This window comes from Cyclopterus lumpus, chromosome 3 (genome assembly GCF_009769545.1).
Source record: "Cyclopterus lumpus isolate fCycLum1 chromosome 3, fCycLum1.pri, whole genome shotgun sequence".
Classification (NCBI taxonomy): domain Eukaryota; kingdom Metazoa; phylum Chordata; class Actinopteri; order Perciformes; family Cyclopteridae; genus Cyclopterus; species Cyclopterus lumpus.
The window spans coordinates 13613394-13630300 of record NC_046968.1 but is presented as its reverse complement, the minus strand read 5'-3'; the positions used below and the strand labels follow the sequence as shown (position 1 = coordinate 13630300).

Sequence of the window (16907 nt, the reverse complement as noted above, 5' to 3'; positions counted from 1 at the left end):
AGGGAACAATTCAGGGTTCAGTGTCTTGCTCAAGGACACATTGACTAGGGCGGGGATTGAATCACCAACCCCCTGATTGAAAGACAGAGCTGCTAACCACTGACCCACAGCCGCCCTGGTCATGTCTTTGGACTGTGGGAGGAAACTGGAGAACCCAGAGGGAACCCACGCTGCCACGGGTAGAACATGCAATCCCCACACAGAAGGAACACCTCTTGCTGTGAGGTGACAGTGCTAGCCACTACACCACCATGCAGCCCAACTTTCATATTGTCATATTATAATTTTTTTGCGAATGCAGGGTCGGAATATTATCAATTCAGTGTCTAAATTTCCTTCATTTGTGTCTGCAGTTGGTTCTTTCTTTCTTCTCAGAGTGTGCTCTGTTCATTTTCTCTGACATGTTGAGTTAAAATCTTAATTGATTTCACAGTGTTGGAGGGAATTGCAGGAGGGTACCCTGGTCCCATCTGGAGCTTATCAGAGCCTGACCCGGTTTCGGTGTGCTACGTTAGCGTGGAGCTCCGTTGGGACCTGTTCCCTCCTCGTTGCTGACAAAGAGAAGAAGGCCACAGCCGTCCTATCCTAGCTCAGCCACACATACTCCAACTCAACCTGAGCTGAACATCGCCTCCTCCTGCCTCACACTGCCTGCTCCAAAGAACTAAAAGTTGCTTACAGTACACTTTCTCCCTCCCTCTCTTATTGTAGGTCACTTGGTCTTCCTTCCTCCATTTTGGAAAGAGCTTGCGGGGATATTTTGCCCTACAAAAAAATAATTATCTTATCTCCCTAATTCCCAATTATTATGCACATGCTTATTTAAGAAAAAGGATTAGATTTTCTCTCCTTTTTTGGTGGCTGCACCACCATGCAGGGGGATGAATTTGACTGTGGCACTCTCCTCCGCATCAGTGAGGGGGTCCTACACTTGGATGAACTGGGGGAGGAGAGAGCACAGTGAGGCTGTCATGTAAGCCGTCTCCTCTGGGGCCACCTCTCTGTGCGTGCTGCTTCCTGCCTCAGGTAGGAGACTCATACTTCTGCTGCCGAGGCGTCAGGCTGCTCGCTCTCCTCTCCCTCCCGCTGAGAAGGCAACAGCTCCACTCTCAAAGCACTGAAATGGAGAAGGTAAGACATTTGTTTCAGCATTGTTTCCTATCTTGATCTTGACACAGCTGGAGGTTGTTTATTTCTGTGCAGTAGTTTCTGAGTTTGCACTGTTGATCATGTGATTGAACCCCTTAAGGGCACTGTGGGCTTTTCTGTGGGGAGTTGACATGCTTCCTATGTTTGTGGTGCTCTCTCCCCACCGTGAGACGCATGCTAAATATTAGGGATACCCCTGCCAAGTGTTAAAGTTTTAAAACTGGATTTGGTCCAGAGGTGCTTTTCACCGCTCGTAAATTGGTAAAAAGGTTCAACTGCAGAAGATGAACCTCCCCACAGGGATTAATAAGGCATAACCTAGCAAGCTGCACTGTGCATCATCTTACCAGGTTTCCTTAGACATACTCTTTTATTTAGCTCATATCTAGGGACTAAGAGGAGCTTTATTATAATATCCTTATTTTAACAGATTTGATATTGTTCCTTTTTAAAGTTTACTTGCATCATAATGTTTGAATGATCCTGGTTGGAAAATTAAATAAATGTTTAAAGATACTCAAACGATGCTCTAGCACAGGTTACATTTCACTTACGTTCCTCTGAAAGTCTCTGAACATTTTCTAGCATGAGAACCGATAACAACTCTGGGAGGTGTGATATAGACCGAAGCAAAGCAACACCACAAATGTTTCTGACATATGCCACCGTGTCGTTTTATCACATGGGCATCTGTGTCTGTGTGTGTGTGGGGAGGGGGGGTGGGGGAGAGAGAGTGTGTCCACTGTGTATTTGAAACAAAAGGAATGTTTTTCTTTGTGTGTGTCTTTCAGAGCTGCTCAGAGTGCTCAGTGCCGACCCTTGCACAGAGCCTGTGTACACTCTGCAACAAGTGGTTGTGTTACCAGTGCACAGATGTGCATCAGCATCAGAGAGCCCCTACCACACCCCAGTACACAGACCTGCACCAGCAACAGAGGCCCAGTGCCACCCAGTGTCCTGACCTGCTTCAGAGAGTCTCCAACTCCCTGCCTCCAATTGGACGAGGCAAGATATTACAATGTTTCAAGACGCTGTTACCTCCATTTCCAGGCCAGAATAACAGACTATCATTGGGGCGATGCAGTCTGCCTCTCTCTCTGTTGCCACAAAGCCTGTTCTGGCTTCTTTGCTTTCCCTCTGGTGCTCTGTTTGTTTGTTAATCATGTCTCTGCAGGAACCATTGCAATGAATAATGCATATCAGTGGCAATGGCTGATAATAGTTGCTGGAGATACTTGTGTTTTATTACACCTCTCTTTAACAAGTGGCCCAGATTCAAAACTGCTTGCATGATTTCCTTTTTGCTAATATTAGTGTGCTGCTATTTAAAGACCCTCAAGTATGCCTGGCAGCTTTGTTGCCAGCTGCTTGTGCAGGTCTGCATCACACAAGGTGTCAAATCATAAAGAACAAGTCCTGGACGCCCTTATTGTGATGTGGGACTGTTACTGATTGGTTTGTGTACTTGTGAGAACAAGCTGTGTGACTGCGCTGACAGACAGGATGTGGTCAGTCGGATCAGGTTGATGCACACAGGGTGATGCTCAGGCTCTTTACCACATAGAGGTGTGATGATCTGCAGGCAGGGGGGGGTGTGAGGTTAGCCGGCCAGCAGAGAGCACTAGGGCTGCGTTCATTAGCCGTATCCAGCTATTGTTAGATAGACCTTCTGTGGGCCAACAGTTTCTACGGTGACCTATTTAGAAATGTATGAGAGATAGTGTATGTGTGTGTGTGTGTGGTGTGGTGTGTGTGTGTGGTGTGTGTGTGTGTGGTTGGATCATCAAAGGCAGATTGGACAGCTCTGAAATATTTTTCACTTCCATCTCGACGCTCAACTTGCAACCCATTTTCTGCAATTGTATTATTATTTTCGTATCAAAGTGCAGAGGTAGGCCAGTTTTAATGATGCATATCAATATAACTCATTACATAACTTTGAACCCATCGTTCCACAGACTGCTTATACTATTAAAAGCTACATGAATACAAATTAATAATGAATGAAAGATTAAGTTTACATTTTTATTTCTTTATGGTCACTTTTAGAAAGAAAGCCATGTTGAAAATATATTTTAAAAAATATAATAGATGTAAAATATAACTAACAAAAGATATAGTGTCTCCCCATCTTCAAAACAGTCAGGCTGTCTAAAAATATATTACATGCTGGACAACTCTATGGCCACATGTATTGCCTGGGTCTAATGATAAAAAAATGTAATTCTGGAAAATATGCCTACTCCCTTTCTGAGTGTTCGATACGAATACACTTTAAAGCTAAGGCCAGCACCAGTTAACTTAGCTTAGCACAATGACAGGAAACAGGGGAAACAGCTAACCTGGCTCTATCCAAAGGTAACAAAATCCACCTCACACCAAACTCACCAATGAACAAAACCAAAAATGTTGTTTTATGGGCGGGGGGGGCGGAAACTAGCTCTGCCTTGACCAAGTTAAGATGTCTCTGTCGCGATATTTAACTTTTTCTTTTATCCTACTCTAATTACTAAAAAAACACAAACGCAGTGCAATCGTCCTTTTTATTACACAAATTTCAACCCAAATCCAATTTGATTTAGTTATTCTTTTAAAGCAATTTGATAGCTTTTAAGTTCTAAGAACTCCCCCTGAGTTAATTAGTTGGTCAGTCAGTTAGTTAGTGTTGTTTGTTATTCTCTTCAAATACTACGTGAACACAATAATGGTCCTCCGCTCAGTGTGAGTGTGAATTGCTAATTCTCCTCCTCCCTCCCTCCGTCTGCCTTTTTAGGCCCAGGGTCGTATCCTTCCCTCCTGATGTGCCACTCTCACAGACAGGAGCCCTTGGAGCTGTTTTGTGAGTCATGTGACCTTCTGTGCTGTAGCAGCTGTCACCTGTCCTCCCACAAAAACCACAGGTCAGTCCTCAGATGCACAGCACAAGGACACTGCGGAGAAGGGGTAACCGCAGGTTAAAAACTTCCTCCGAGCAACAACTCTCTTGAACTGCCTTGTCACTTTTATCATCTGTATCTGCATACACTACCCTTGGCTCGCCTAATACCTATTAAGTATTCATATGCTTTTGTTTTCTGTGATGTTACAGTACAGTAGCTGCCTCTAAGGTCACCTCCATTATGTCTTGTCCCCAGGGGAAACAATTTTTAATTGTGATGTTCTTCATGCCCAAAGAATAAATTAGGGAACTTTCTGTGTGGTGGATGCTGTGATCTCTCATGTGTGCAGGGTGGTGCAGATTGGGAAGGCCCTACAGGATCAGCAGTGGCTGTTTGAGAGCCTGATGGTTCAGGTGGATGAGAGGAGGTCTGCAGTGGAGAACAATGCTAAGCAGATAGAGGACAGGTTGGTGAAGAATCATAATCAGAGTCCCAAGTCTGAACAACTTCTGCCACAAATGCTCAATAATTTAAAAGTGTGAAATATAGCAAGCTAAGCCATAAATTAATGTCTGAACTGCATTTGGGATTTTTCTCACATTTATTTCCCCCTTTCTGTCTTTGAAGACTTCATGGAGTAAAGATTGCACACAGGAAGGCAGAGAACCAGATTAAAATGGCAAAGATGATTATGATGAACGAGCTTAACAAACGAGCCAACCTATTAATAGAGCAACTAGAGGTAATTACTTTCTTTTTCTTTCCTTCTTATCATTCAGCCACCTGTGAATCTATATGCAAAGAATCAGTAACTGCCGTGATGTAATCAGTTCTGAAAGCAACCGGACGAGGACCCTTAATAATCTATCAAAGCTGCTTAAGCAAACATCTCAGGAACTACATCTGTCATAAAAAGAGCCATTGAGTTAGCCCACAGTCCAGCCATGGCTCTCTTAGTATCAATAATTACTTGATGCATTTTTATGGGTTTCTTCACAGAAAATCTCAGAGGACTTCCAGCAGCATCTGGAGGACCAGCTGCAGGGGGCAATAGAGATCTGTGGCCAGCTAGACCATGTTCAGAAGTTCATCACCTGGGCTACGACCCACCACTGCAGAGGCCCGGTGCTCTTCAGCAGGGCTCTGGTACGTGGACAGGGCGGGCAACAGACGTCCACTGTCTTATTGTAACACACACAGCCTTAAGAGGAAGGAGTAATTAATTGCTGGTGCATTTAAAGGGGAACTTCACCTATTATAAGCGTAAAGTTTATTAGTCACAGCACCTCTGGAATCAGTTGTACAATGTCTCCTGGGTTTCTAAAGCTTTGTAACAGTAAGCCTGAGTACATTACTCAAGTTGCATCACTCGGGTATTTCAACTCAGGCTTTGAAACTACGAATTAGATCAAGAGAAAGCCTCCGTCATAAACTGGGAGAGTGGAGTTTGAAATATGCAGGCATGAACCAGACAGGGAGGGTTAAACAAGTTGTATCGTGGAAGTCAGGATGTCGTGGCCCTCAATTTTGACAATTATTTCACAAATCTCTTGTGATGCCTGTAATTTTATGGAAGTGCATACTAAATTACTTGCATACTCTTTTGATGTTTCATGGATGGTGCTTTTTTCAGTGTCGGATGTAACTCTTGTCCTCGAAGACTCAGTGTGGGATATTTGTGTTATTGCCGCTTGATCTTGGCGTTGGATTTCCAGCAGCTTTTCTTTCAGCATTAGGTGACCTTTGAGCAGACCTTTTTAAAATAATTGTACTTAAGAAATCAGTGACAGCAGCGGGGTTTGCGGTATGCATCCTGTTTTTCGTTAAAAGAACATATATTCTTCTGTCAGATTTCTCTTCAGATGCAGCAGCTGCTTGAGTCGTCACTCCACTCAGACTCTTGGAGTCCTGTCAGGATCAAATTCAATTGGGATGCAAGTTACTGGATGAAGCAGATTTCCTCTTTAGGTAAAATTAATGTTATTGAAGCGAAATGGTTTTATTACAGTGGTTGTATTACAGTTAAATTCTCATTATGCAGAATGAGATTCAAACTTAAAATAAGCCCACATAAAAATGTTTAATGTATTAGAATAAAAGGACATTTTTGACAGGATTCAGTGATTTTGCTCAAGTTTTTTACGGCAGTTCACGGAGTTCAAAATGAGATATCTTCTCAAAAACAAAACGTTCTGCTGCATAGCTGAATAAAACCATTGTTTGCTTGACTTATTACATCATTTGGTTGGACAGAGCTCTTAATGCAATTGTTTCTCTGCAGGCCAGCTGACTGTTGAAGGGGGAAACAGCATTTACCCTCAGGGCTTGGCCTGCACCAGTATTCTCAGGCCTCAGCCAATCACCCGCTTGGCTCGGCCGTCCTTGTGTCACAGAGGACGAGAACCAGGCTGTGGGTACCAGAACTGCTGCGAGCCCCAAATGTGTTGCGTCCATGGCATTCCCTCTCAGCCAGATCTGTCCAGTCTTAATAAAGGCCAGCTGGAAACCGGCCTTTTTAACTCCAGCTGTGTCCAGCCCGCTCTTTTCTCTGCCTCCTTGCACCGGAGCCAGCAGCTCCAGAGGTGGGACTCAGACAACTCGTCGCAATGTCTTCCCCCTTCCTCACCTGTCACGGGACCCATCAAGCTCAACTGCAGTCAAGAATATACATCCCAGCCACAAGCTGCTGCCTCTCAGCACCAGTCTCAAACTAAATCGTATCTCTCTCGCCAACACCACAGAGAAGTTCTTCCAGACAGCCAGGCTCAGCCAAGTGCAGACCGTAACAGGCCAGGCCAACGTCAGAGCAAGCTGTCGAGCAGCACGGCTCTGCTACAGCAAGTCAGCCACACGGCGGTGAACAGAGATGTGATGACTGAAGAGAACTGGGAGGAGAGGTGCAGAGTGGGGGAAGCTCGAGGACAAATGGCAGCGGTTGAAAGCAGAGCGCTGCCGGATGTGGAGCTGCAGCAGGACAGGAGGGAGCAGAGTCCTGTCCAAAAGCAGCAGCAGCAGCTCCATGTTCCTCCTGCAGCAGAGCTGAGGGAAGAGCTGCAAAGAAACCGACCTGCACTGATGCTCAGAGACCACAGAGATGTCAGGGTGAGAGATTAAGCTAACGATAACCCTTGACTAATACTAAATACTGCAATATGTTAAAAAAAAGCAAAACTCCCTCCAATTTGATTGTTTAAAAGGGTTGTTTGTATATTTGTTTGATCAACATCAGCAACTGTGAGATGACAGCGAGGCATGCGGTTGGATTTTGTGCACCTCAGTTTCCGTTTTTTTCTGCAAAGTTATATGACTCAAACAAAGCCACACCACACTGTTCATACACACCTCTCAAAGCACACAATATATCAGGCAGAGTCAGGCCTATTTCCTATAAAACACAGATGTTCAAACACTCACTCAGACAAACACAAAGAACAAAAGACAAAGGCAACAAAGCCTAATTAAAAAAGAAAAAGCATCATGCGGTGACATTTAAGTCACATCAAAAGCTTGTTTAACATATGGGGAGTGTGTTATTGCATATTTCAGAAATGTTGAAGTTTAGCTTTGTTTTGAATTTGAGGTTTTCAGTTTTAATTATCTGCAAATTACTGAAACTAAAGGACAGCTTTATTTTAATGCCAGAATGATCGCTTCCCACAGTTGACAGTTAGCCTGAAAACAGATGGTGCAACAGAAATGTGCTCCTGCTTTTATGAAGAAAGGATGATGGGAAAACAAAGCGCTGGTCTGACAATTACAGCTGAGCTGTTCTTAGCAATGCGGCCCACGGCCAGGAGAGCACTGTTCATCATAATCACACTCGATGCCAAAGGTTTGAGCAGCCACATAATCACCTCGCCAAAAGGTCTCTGGGTACAAACACAAGAGTTATTATTCTGCATTTTCAAGTCACACAGCATCTAAAAACGACATCAAACCACTTGGGCGTCATTTATGTACTTAACCTGTCATTAATAAGTCGCTAAGGGAATAGAGGGAGCTGCCAGTTTAATTTCAGTTCTAGTTTGCTCTCTGAGATTAATACGCACGCCCCTCCATCGTTCCAGAGAGAAGGATTATAGTCTATTTTCCTCCATATTCTAAATCCTGCATACGTCTCCCAAGGGGCAAGGATCAGGTAAGTGTTTTAATCGCATGATACTTAGGAGTATATGCTCGGTGTCGCCGTGGCCTGAATATGTATGTTGATACACTAGAAAGAGAAAAAAAGAGTGAGATTCGTTAAAAGAACCTAAATGAAAATGTCAGCCCTCCTGCTTTCATTAGCTGAAGTGTTTAAAGGAGCTCTTTAAGACCCTTACATTAATTACATTCTTCGTAAGAGATTTGCTGTCCTGGTTTAATCAAATGGCCAAACTGCACCCCTGAACCTGCATTAGCATTGTAAGCAAACCTGCTCATTGCCTGTACTTCTAACAGTAACATGTGCAGCTGTGTGGGCCATTCTCCATGTTAGGGATTGAGTTGAGTGTATTTCTGTGTGTGTGCTCGTGTGATACTCGAGATGGTTTCCACTGCACACATCCCACTCCTTTTCTCTCCTGTCTGTTGTTAATGGCATGAACAAGGGCATCTGTGCATGTGATGCAGCTTGAAAACCTGCTCAGTTTTGCATGTTTGTGTTTCTGACAGAGATCCACGTCCCTGGAGGTGTCGGTGACAGCCCGCGAGTGTGTATCTGAGGTGCAGAGCAGCAGGCTCAGCCCTAGTTTAGTGTGCACAAGGAGGGAAAGACGCTCCCAGAGCATCCCGGCAGAACTGACAGTCCCTTCCACCAGCCCTTATACTGAAAGATCCACAGGAAGCACTCATAGCCTCCGGGCAGGAGCTGCATCTAAGGTAACCCTGCATCAGAATATAATCACATAAGTGCAGCTCAGCTGTCAGACAGAGTAGAGGCGATCCGTTTGTCAGTTGTGGTTTTACAAAGCAATAGCCGACCTCAAACACATGAGTCACAAGTCTAACAGAAATAAAATATATTACTCTGGTTAAGGGCTCAAACAAATTATCTTTTTGATCGTTCGTTTAAGATTTTTGTCTATAAAATGTGTGAAAATAGTGAAAAGGCCAAAAGTCATGTCCTCCGATTGCTTTTTTCAAGTTACTTTATAACGTTACAAATACTAATACATGTTACATAATGTTTGTTTTGTTCTCAGTATGTCGGTATGGATCCCAAACAGAGGAGAGCCTCAGATGGGGTGCTTTGTGTTGTCAAGGAAACTTCGTCTGACACGGCGCCCTCCAGAGGTCACCAGTCTGCTCTACTGTCCTATAAGACAGAGCCAGGTGCTGGAAAATACTACTTGCGTAACTTTCTTACCATGTGATTCTTTCTCATATCCTCAAATATACAATTTACTAATGCTCATCATATTTCTCTTCAGATCATTATTTTACTTGTGTAAATGAAGAGGTTGATTATGAGGCCAAGGGGAAATGCAGGGTGTCAATTAACAGCCACAGCAGGTGTGTAATAGCTGTCCAGTCAAACATCTATCCATGCACCAATCATGAAAATCAGGTTTCATCACTCTTTCTCTACTTGCCTCTAAAGTAACAGAGATGTTCAGAAGGACTCAGGAAGGCCACGGGTTCCAGTGGTTTGCTTAGAGCGTCTTAAAATACTTGTGTCTCAACTACCCCCACACGGACGACGGCAGAGCGACCCTCTACCTGCCAGCGGGACGGAGAGGAGTGAAGCGCTGCCGCAGCAGAGGGCCAAGCACGACGCAGCGCCTGAAGTGGGTCTTATTTCTTTACATAGAGTAGAGGAAAGTGGATCCTCTAAACACACCAGAGGGATTGTTAAAAGTCATACTGCAGAAACTCTTTAATGGTCTTTGTCATTGTTTGTATACAATACATAATGCTTATGAGAATAGATGGCTTGGATAGATAGTTTTGGAATGATGGTTACGAGAGATTCTAGTCAACATGTTGTTAAGATTATGTTTAATTCAGCAAATGTATATAATCAAATATGATAGAAGCACACATGACACCTTGTGTTCTGTTCTGTTCTCCTCTCCTCTCCAATGTGTTGTAAACGTAGAGGATAACTGGAGGCTCTGAGACCACGAGGACCACCCGCTCACACACAGCTCCACCACATGCAGAGCGACAGAACCGTAATCAGTCTACCGCACGCTCGACCACCAGAGAGTTTGACAGCCGAGGGAGAATCGGCTCCTGTAAGGCATCCACGCCTGCGTCCGCTGACCCTAAATATGTACCACAGATTCACTCTGATCTGGATCTGGACTCTGACTCTGATCCCAGATCAGTCTCAGAGGAAGCAGTTGTTTCTCAGGCTGATCCAGACCCCCAGCTAGACTTGGATGCATCACCAGATTCTCACCCAAATGCAGAGTCTTCATCTGAGGCTGAACTTGAATATCTGGCTGAGGAGGAATCACTGGCTGAAGGAGAGATGCGGCTCTGCGGTGAAACTGATATCACAGGGGATTCAGAGCCAAGTCTTGAATATGAGGCAGACCCAGAATCAGATGCAGGATCAGAGGATGGCCAAGGGCTGGATGCTGATACAGAGTCAGGCGATGCTGAAACCGAGTCAGACGTCCAGCCTGGCAATGATCCCAGTTTTCCGGCAGAGACGGACTCTGACGTTGTATCCGATCAGCCTCCAGACTCTCAGGGCTCTGTGGAGTCTGAGCTCGACGTAGAATCTGAACCTGAACTCACAACTGACGACCCACAACCACTTCGCTCTGACTTGGAAGAGGAGTCCCACATTGATGCTGCTCCGAGGCCACTTCTGGTTTCAAACCCCGTCGGTCAAAGAGCCACAGAGGAACTCCAGTCTGACCGGGACAGTGCAGAGATGGAGAGTGAGGACTTCTGTGCCGTGTGTCTAATTGGAGGGGACCTGCTGTGCTGTGACCGCTGTCCAAAAGTCTTTCATTTGTCTTGCCACATCCCGTCTCTGCTGAGCTTCCCCTCGTAAGCTTCTTATACTGAAACATGAAATGTATCCACTACATTTTAATATTACTCCCCGTCTATTTGGAGCCGTCAGTGTTAACCTGATGGTGTTTCTCATCCTGTTCAGAGGCGACTGGGTGTGCAGCCTGTGCAGAGACGTCATGCAGCCAGAGGTTGAGTACGACTGTGCGAACGAGAGAACATCTGGAGAACACTCACCGGCACATGGACTGCCTGCCTGTGACCAGAGAGTAGGCCATTTTATTAGCTGCATTCATAGTAATGATGGCCGGTGGTTTTCTGTGACTGTGTTCCCTTCATTTATAACAATGTTCTTTGTTGTTTGGTCATGTTTTTAGAAATGTGAGCGGCTGACTCTTCTGATCCTCAGCAACGTCCTGAGTGCTCCCTTCCATGAGCCCGTCAGTCCACTTGTGAGTGATCACCCTTTTACTTTTATGACCAGTTACAGAAAAGGCCAACTCATCTATCTAATCTCATCTATTTTTCATTCTAATTACACTAACACAGTAGCACCATGAAGATTTTTCTTCGTTGTTTCGGCATACATAAACACACTTTAATTGTTGCTATATTCTTCAGGGTTTGGTGGATTAACGGTACCCTGTGGAGGTTTTTTGTAACAAACAAAGTTCTGTTCACATTCAGGTGTTCCTCACCAAACCACATTGAATGTTTCCTTGAGGCCTGAAAGACGTGTTAAATATTTGCAAAGCTGATTAAGAAAATGTTTTAGGTTATGCATGTATGTGCACAGTAGACCCACTCATTGCAAAGTTGTCTGGGTGCATTATTTCCAAATCAGTGTTAAATGCCTCTGCTTTTTCATGCAGGCTCGTCATTACTACCAGATTGTTAAGAGGCCCATGGACCTGTCTGTGATCAGGGCCAGACTCAACAAGAGGAATACTCGACATTATAACTCGACCGAACAGTTTGTCACTGATGTCTATCTCATGTTTCACAACTGTGCAAAGTTCAATTATGTAAGTGAAAAATGGATATCCTGTATGTGTGTATTCAATGTCTCATAATCACAATGAATCCTCGTTTAGATTGCACAAATGATAAGAGCTCTTTCCCTCTCTGAACACAGCCTGACTCCGAGGTTGCTCAAGCAGGCCGCAACCTTGAGGTGTTTTTCACCTCCAATCTGAAAGAGGTTTTCCCAGACAGAGCTTTCCTTGCAGCGGAGGCGGACTCTGACAGCGATGAGTACGACGAGGCCTACAGGACTGCAGAGAGTGGTTTCCCCTGGCCAGAGAGGAGAGAGCAGAGCCACAGGAAGAGGAAGAGGAGACACTCCCTCAAGTCGAGGAGACAACACTTCTAACGTGGACAACAAAATGCTGTTTTTGTGAGTAATTGTGCTGTTTTTATTTCGCAGCCTGAGGGGCTGTGACAGTGTTTCCATTCTGTAATCTATTTAGTGGCTTGCAATAATATCACTGTGCTGCCATCCGATGGCAGCTGAACATACTGAAATATTCTTCAAATATTTGATGCACTGACGAATGCTGGAGTAATTATTATCACTGCAAACTTCCACAAATCAAAGAAGTAGAAAGTGCAGAACCCGATTAGTTTTCGTTACATATTATATTCTACACATTTGGAAACGCATCTCATTGGAGGTAAACAAATCAAACAGTTTCGTAAGGTGGCTTCTGCAGCTTTAAAACATCATATAGCAGTGAGACAAGGCTGTAATTGTTATATGTGTATCATGTTATATTATGCCAATTATGCACTGGAAAATACATTAATTATTTATGTTCAGACCTCCTAAAATCACATAGCCAATGTTGTATACTGTATTGTGCAAAGAGGATTCTGTTGCTGGCTGTTTAATAATCTCACTTTGCATCTTAATTAAGTGGATTTCTGTACTTTTTTTAAGGTGAATATAGCTCTGATTATACACAGCACTTTGAAACTTTGATATGGCTGAATACTGAATTTATCATATTCGTAAGCACTCAACATAGTTATATATGTGTAACTGTATAGAACTTTATTTTACTATATTTTGCATTTTAATTACTAAATGATTGCAGGCAATTATCCTAGGTTTGATTTATTGATATTATTATGTGTCTCAGTAGCTTTTTATGAAAAGCAGCAGTGAATCCTTTTAACTTTGTCTTTTTAAACCCGAGTGATACATAATGTGAGGGATTGATGGCGCTATAGCCAGTGTTAGGGACACATGTATTGTCATGTTTGGTAAAAGATTTAATATCCAAATTAAACAATCCAAGAAAGTTTTTATTTTACATTTAACCATAAATTAAGTTTGTGTATACATTATGTACACTTTCTGTTCCTCCCGTGTTTCAGCAACACCTTGTACTCCTCTATTTAAATATCTCAGGCTTAATAAGAGTGTTAAGTATTGACATCATTCAGTATTGATGATTATTTGTAAAGCCACACTGAGAAAATTACATTTCCTAATAGCCGCTGTTGTTTAGCATTTCCTGTTTTTAAATATTTGTTACTTGCTTCCTGCAGCTTAAGATAGATTGTACTTGACAATAAGAGTAATTACTGCACAAATGAATGTCTGTGCACTCATTGCTCATTGTCAAGAATAGTGAATATACAGTATATGGGATGTTACTTCATTTAAAATCAATACATGTCTGGTTCATTTCTTTCTTTATACTGTAACGGTCAACAATAAATGCACATATATTAGTATCAATAAAATGCATACAAGAGGAAATGTATTTTGTTTTTGTTTTCCATCTGACATTATAAATTATCAAAAGTTACAGGAAACGAACAAATAGAAAAAATAAGTATCATTTACATCGCCACAGTTTATTAAATGTTTATCTACAGTATACAACCACCAATCAGTATGAATTGCAGCCATTTATAGTTGGATTGGTATTAGTCATTTTCATCTCTAGTAGTTCAACTATTATGATAAAATAAAATATAAATTCTAAATGTATTTCAACACTATAGGATGCATTCAAATCTTTTGATTTGGATGTAATTTTCCATTATTTCAAAGGGTTCAGGTTGGTTTAGGGAATTTTCAATAAAACTTGATTTTGGCTCCCTTGAAAATATCTTCTGATTCCAGCCTCTCTTGTCATTGAGCTTCTCGTACAGTGATAATACATCCCGAAGCTGCAGATTTTGTAGCAAACTGTCCAACACAGGGCACGAATAACATGCATACAGTCTTTTTAAATACTGGTAAGTAAAGTTAAATATAGTATGCTGAGCACATGAGCATATACAGCTATAAAACAGGTGGTAGGTGAATCAAATGAAGTAATGCTCACATCATCTTGTCAATTACTCAAATGAGGCTGGACAAATGTACGTGACAGTTTGAGGATCAGTTAATACTGTTTGTTTGTTTGAGTTGACTTGTTTACCACAAACACAGGAACGGATGAAACCTCAAGCTAAATGTAACTTCAACAAAACGCTCAGCAAAAGCCTTGTTTATCGCTTGAATCTTCTCACACATCCTGTGGTCTAACACCAATTAATACAGACAGAGGCTTCACTCTAACTTCTGACATTACTGTGACTACACTATTGAAGACTTAAAGCTTTTTAACAACAATGTGTTTGATTGTGAAGCCATAGTTAACATCTTTGGGAGTACCACCGAAGGTAGGGACCTATCAAGTATGTCTGTGAGGATCCACTTGTAGCTCGATGTTTCTGTGTTACACCTCCCTAAGATGTCTTAATGTTCTTCCTTTACTGCCTGATGTCATAGCATTAAGAGATGTGGGGGAGGTGGAGGTGGGGGTGGGAGGAGGAGAGTTGGGGGACTTTATTGTCCCAAGTATGGCCTTCAAGGTAGGCATTCCTATCAGACTGTAACAATGATTGTTACTCAGACCGTAGACATCTATCAAACTACCATGAGTGGCAGAGCTTTGATGGGAAAGCAACCAGCCTAAGGGGTAGCCTCTCCTGGAAGACTGCCCTCAGGGCAAAATAATCTACTAGATATGATGTTGGCAAGTTAACTAAGCCAACAGCAGCAATCCACATCTTCTATCTTCACTCTTTTTGACACTTGCCTCTCTTTGTTTTCCGTCTGAATTTCTCGAACTTAGACACCGTTGTCAAAATGTTGAAAGAATTTTGCGCAACTGTATATATTTGATTAAACATCCAGTTAAAGCAAGATCCTCTCAAAATGCTGTTTGAATTAGATTTACTGGAATACATGAGAGAAGGAGAGCTGCTGCTCACAGGAGTCTGTCTCCAGAGCAGACATGATGTCAAGTTGCTGCCTGGCTCTGAGGCTTTTTACTCAGGATTCACTGCTGCCTGCTGTCTCACATCACATACAAAAAGGTTTTGTGGGAAATGTTTCATTGCATGTAAAACAATATCGTTATTGTGTCTCAAATTTAAGGTTGAATAGTTCACAAGTGTTCTTAATGGCACAAAATTCCTTTCTGCCGGATTTCAGTATCTGCCAGTCTGTTTGAGATTTAGTCACACAATAGAAGAAGGGATGTTTCTTATTAGATACATTGATGTCTGGAGAAAGGAAAGCTTTATTTGGAGTTGTATTGCTGTTAAACTGAAATATGAGGACGCCCCTCAGTCCAGAAACTGTCCAAGTTACAGTTTGACGTAACAAGGTTAATTGTTTATTGAGGGATAGGGGGGATAACATTGCATCTTTTCAAATGTTACACTGCTAATCTTTCCTTCATGTATTTGTCTGTGTTTGTCTTTTAAAGAACGCCTACAAAGATAAGCCAAAGGTGTAATGTGTTCACTGTTGTTCAGGGGGCATCTTGCTTTGTTATTTCTCGAATAAGGATTGTGACCTTTCCTTCTGCAAACATGTAGTAAAACCTGACATGATTATGATGTGATACCTCTGTGACCTTTGATGACCAAAGGAAAGGGCAGACAGACAAGTATTGAGATAGAAATCAGAGTTGACCAGTGAAGCAGTCTGAAATCAAAGTTTGGAGTCTTTTTGTTTTGCTGGGGATCTTCAAATGAAGCGCTCACATCTATTTGGAAAGTCACATTTGATCAATTTGTTGTGCTGGATACTTAGAGCCCTTTACCACTTACTTGTAATGTAATATGACGTATCTTTTATTCATTAAAGGTTTATACAAGGGAAAACTAGACATAATTTAGATATTTGTTCTCTTTTTACACTGTAAAATGTCCATGAACCTGTGTAGACACAGAAGAGATGCGTTTGAATTGTCCTCATGGCACACGTGACACTGTTTTGCAAAACAGCACATAAACTGTGAGGTGTCCTGAGACCGGTCTGTCATCTGTGTGTCGGTCGACCTTTCTGCCTCCCTGCTTGCAAAACTTGTCATGTTGGCGGAGAAGGGTCAGAGACTCTGCATGTTCTCTGCATGTTCCCGGTTCTCTCAGGGGGACGTGTGGCGGTGAAGCAGCTCTTTCAGACACTCGCCTGTGCAGTTTGCAGAGTGTGTCGAGAGCGTATAGAAGAGCGACAAGAGGAGGCAGAGTTTTAGCAGCTCATTTCACACTTTTACCGTCATGAATGATAGGGTTGAGTTGAAACGGGTGAGCACAGCAGACAGTCTCTTTGTGTGTACATTATGCAATGGTAGAGAGTAAAGTGTAGACTATAAGAAAGTGTGACAACTTTGTATAAGTGTGTTTATTTAATTTATCTGTTATTATGAGTCTAGACCTGGACAGATGCTAATGGCAGTGTAATATTTGTAGAGTAATGTAGCTCCCAATGACCACACTTTTATAAATGGAAATGTATCAAATTGACTTGACTAACCAATTTAGATTAGCGTGAAATAAAGTGATTTTGACATGAATGTGTCCGCTGAACCTAACGGGATGATTTCCAACCTTTGGCTGAGAGGAAATGAGATGACA

General features: G+C 42.6%; 1 protein-coding gene across 1 annotated transcript; it reads left to right on the top strand.

The window, feature by feature from the left end:
• Positions 1 to 784: 784 nt before the first annotated feature.
• Positions 785 to 13736, top strand: trim66 (tripartite motif containing 66). The gene is made up of 17 exons (XM_034529664.1): positions 785 to 1131; positions 1941 to 2154; positions 3923 to 4049; positions 4378 to 4494; positions 4656 to 4770; positions 5028 to 5174; positions 5879 to 5996; positions 6310 to 7130; positions 8682 to 8888; positions 9212 to 9341; positions 9440 to 9521; positions 9610 to 9796; positions 10108 to 11015; positions 11125 to 11248; positions 11357 to 11431; positions 11852 to 12004; positions 12115 to 13736. The coding sequence occupies exons 1-17, from the start codon at positions 1123 to 1125 to the stop codon at positions 12349 to 12351; spliced, it is 3771 nt and encodes a 1256-aa protein (XP_034385555.1). The 5' UTR covers positions 785 to 1122; the 3' UTR covers positions 12352 to 13736.
• Positions 13737 to 16907: the final 3171 nt, after the last annotated feature.

Coding starts and splice junctions, on each gene's coding strand:
- trim66 (XM_034529664.1), top strand. Junction 7,131..8,681: donor GAGACCACAGAGATGTCAGG/GTGAGAGATTAA, acceptor TGTTTCTGACAG/AGATCCACGTCCCTGGAGGT. Junction 9,342..9,439: donor GTCCTATAAGACAGAGCCAG/GTGCTGGAAAAT, acceptor ATTTCTCTTCAG/ATCATTATTTTACTTGTGTA.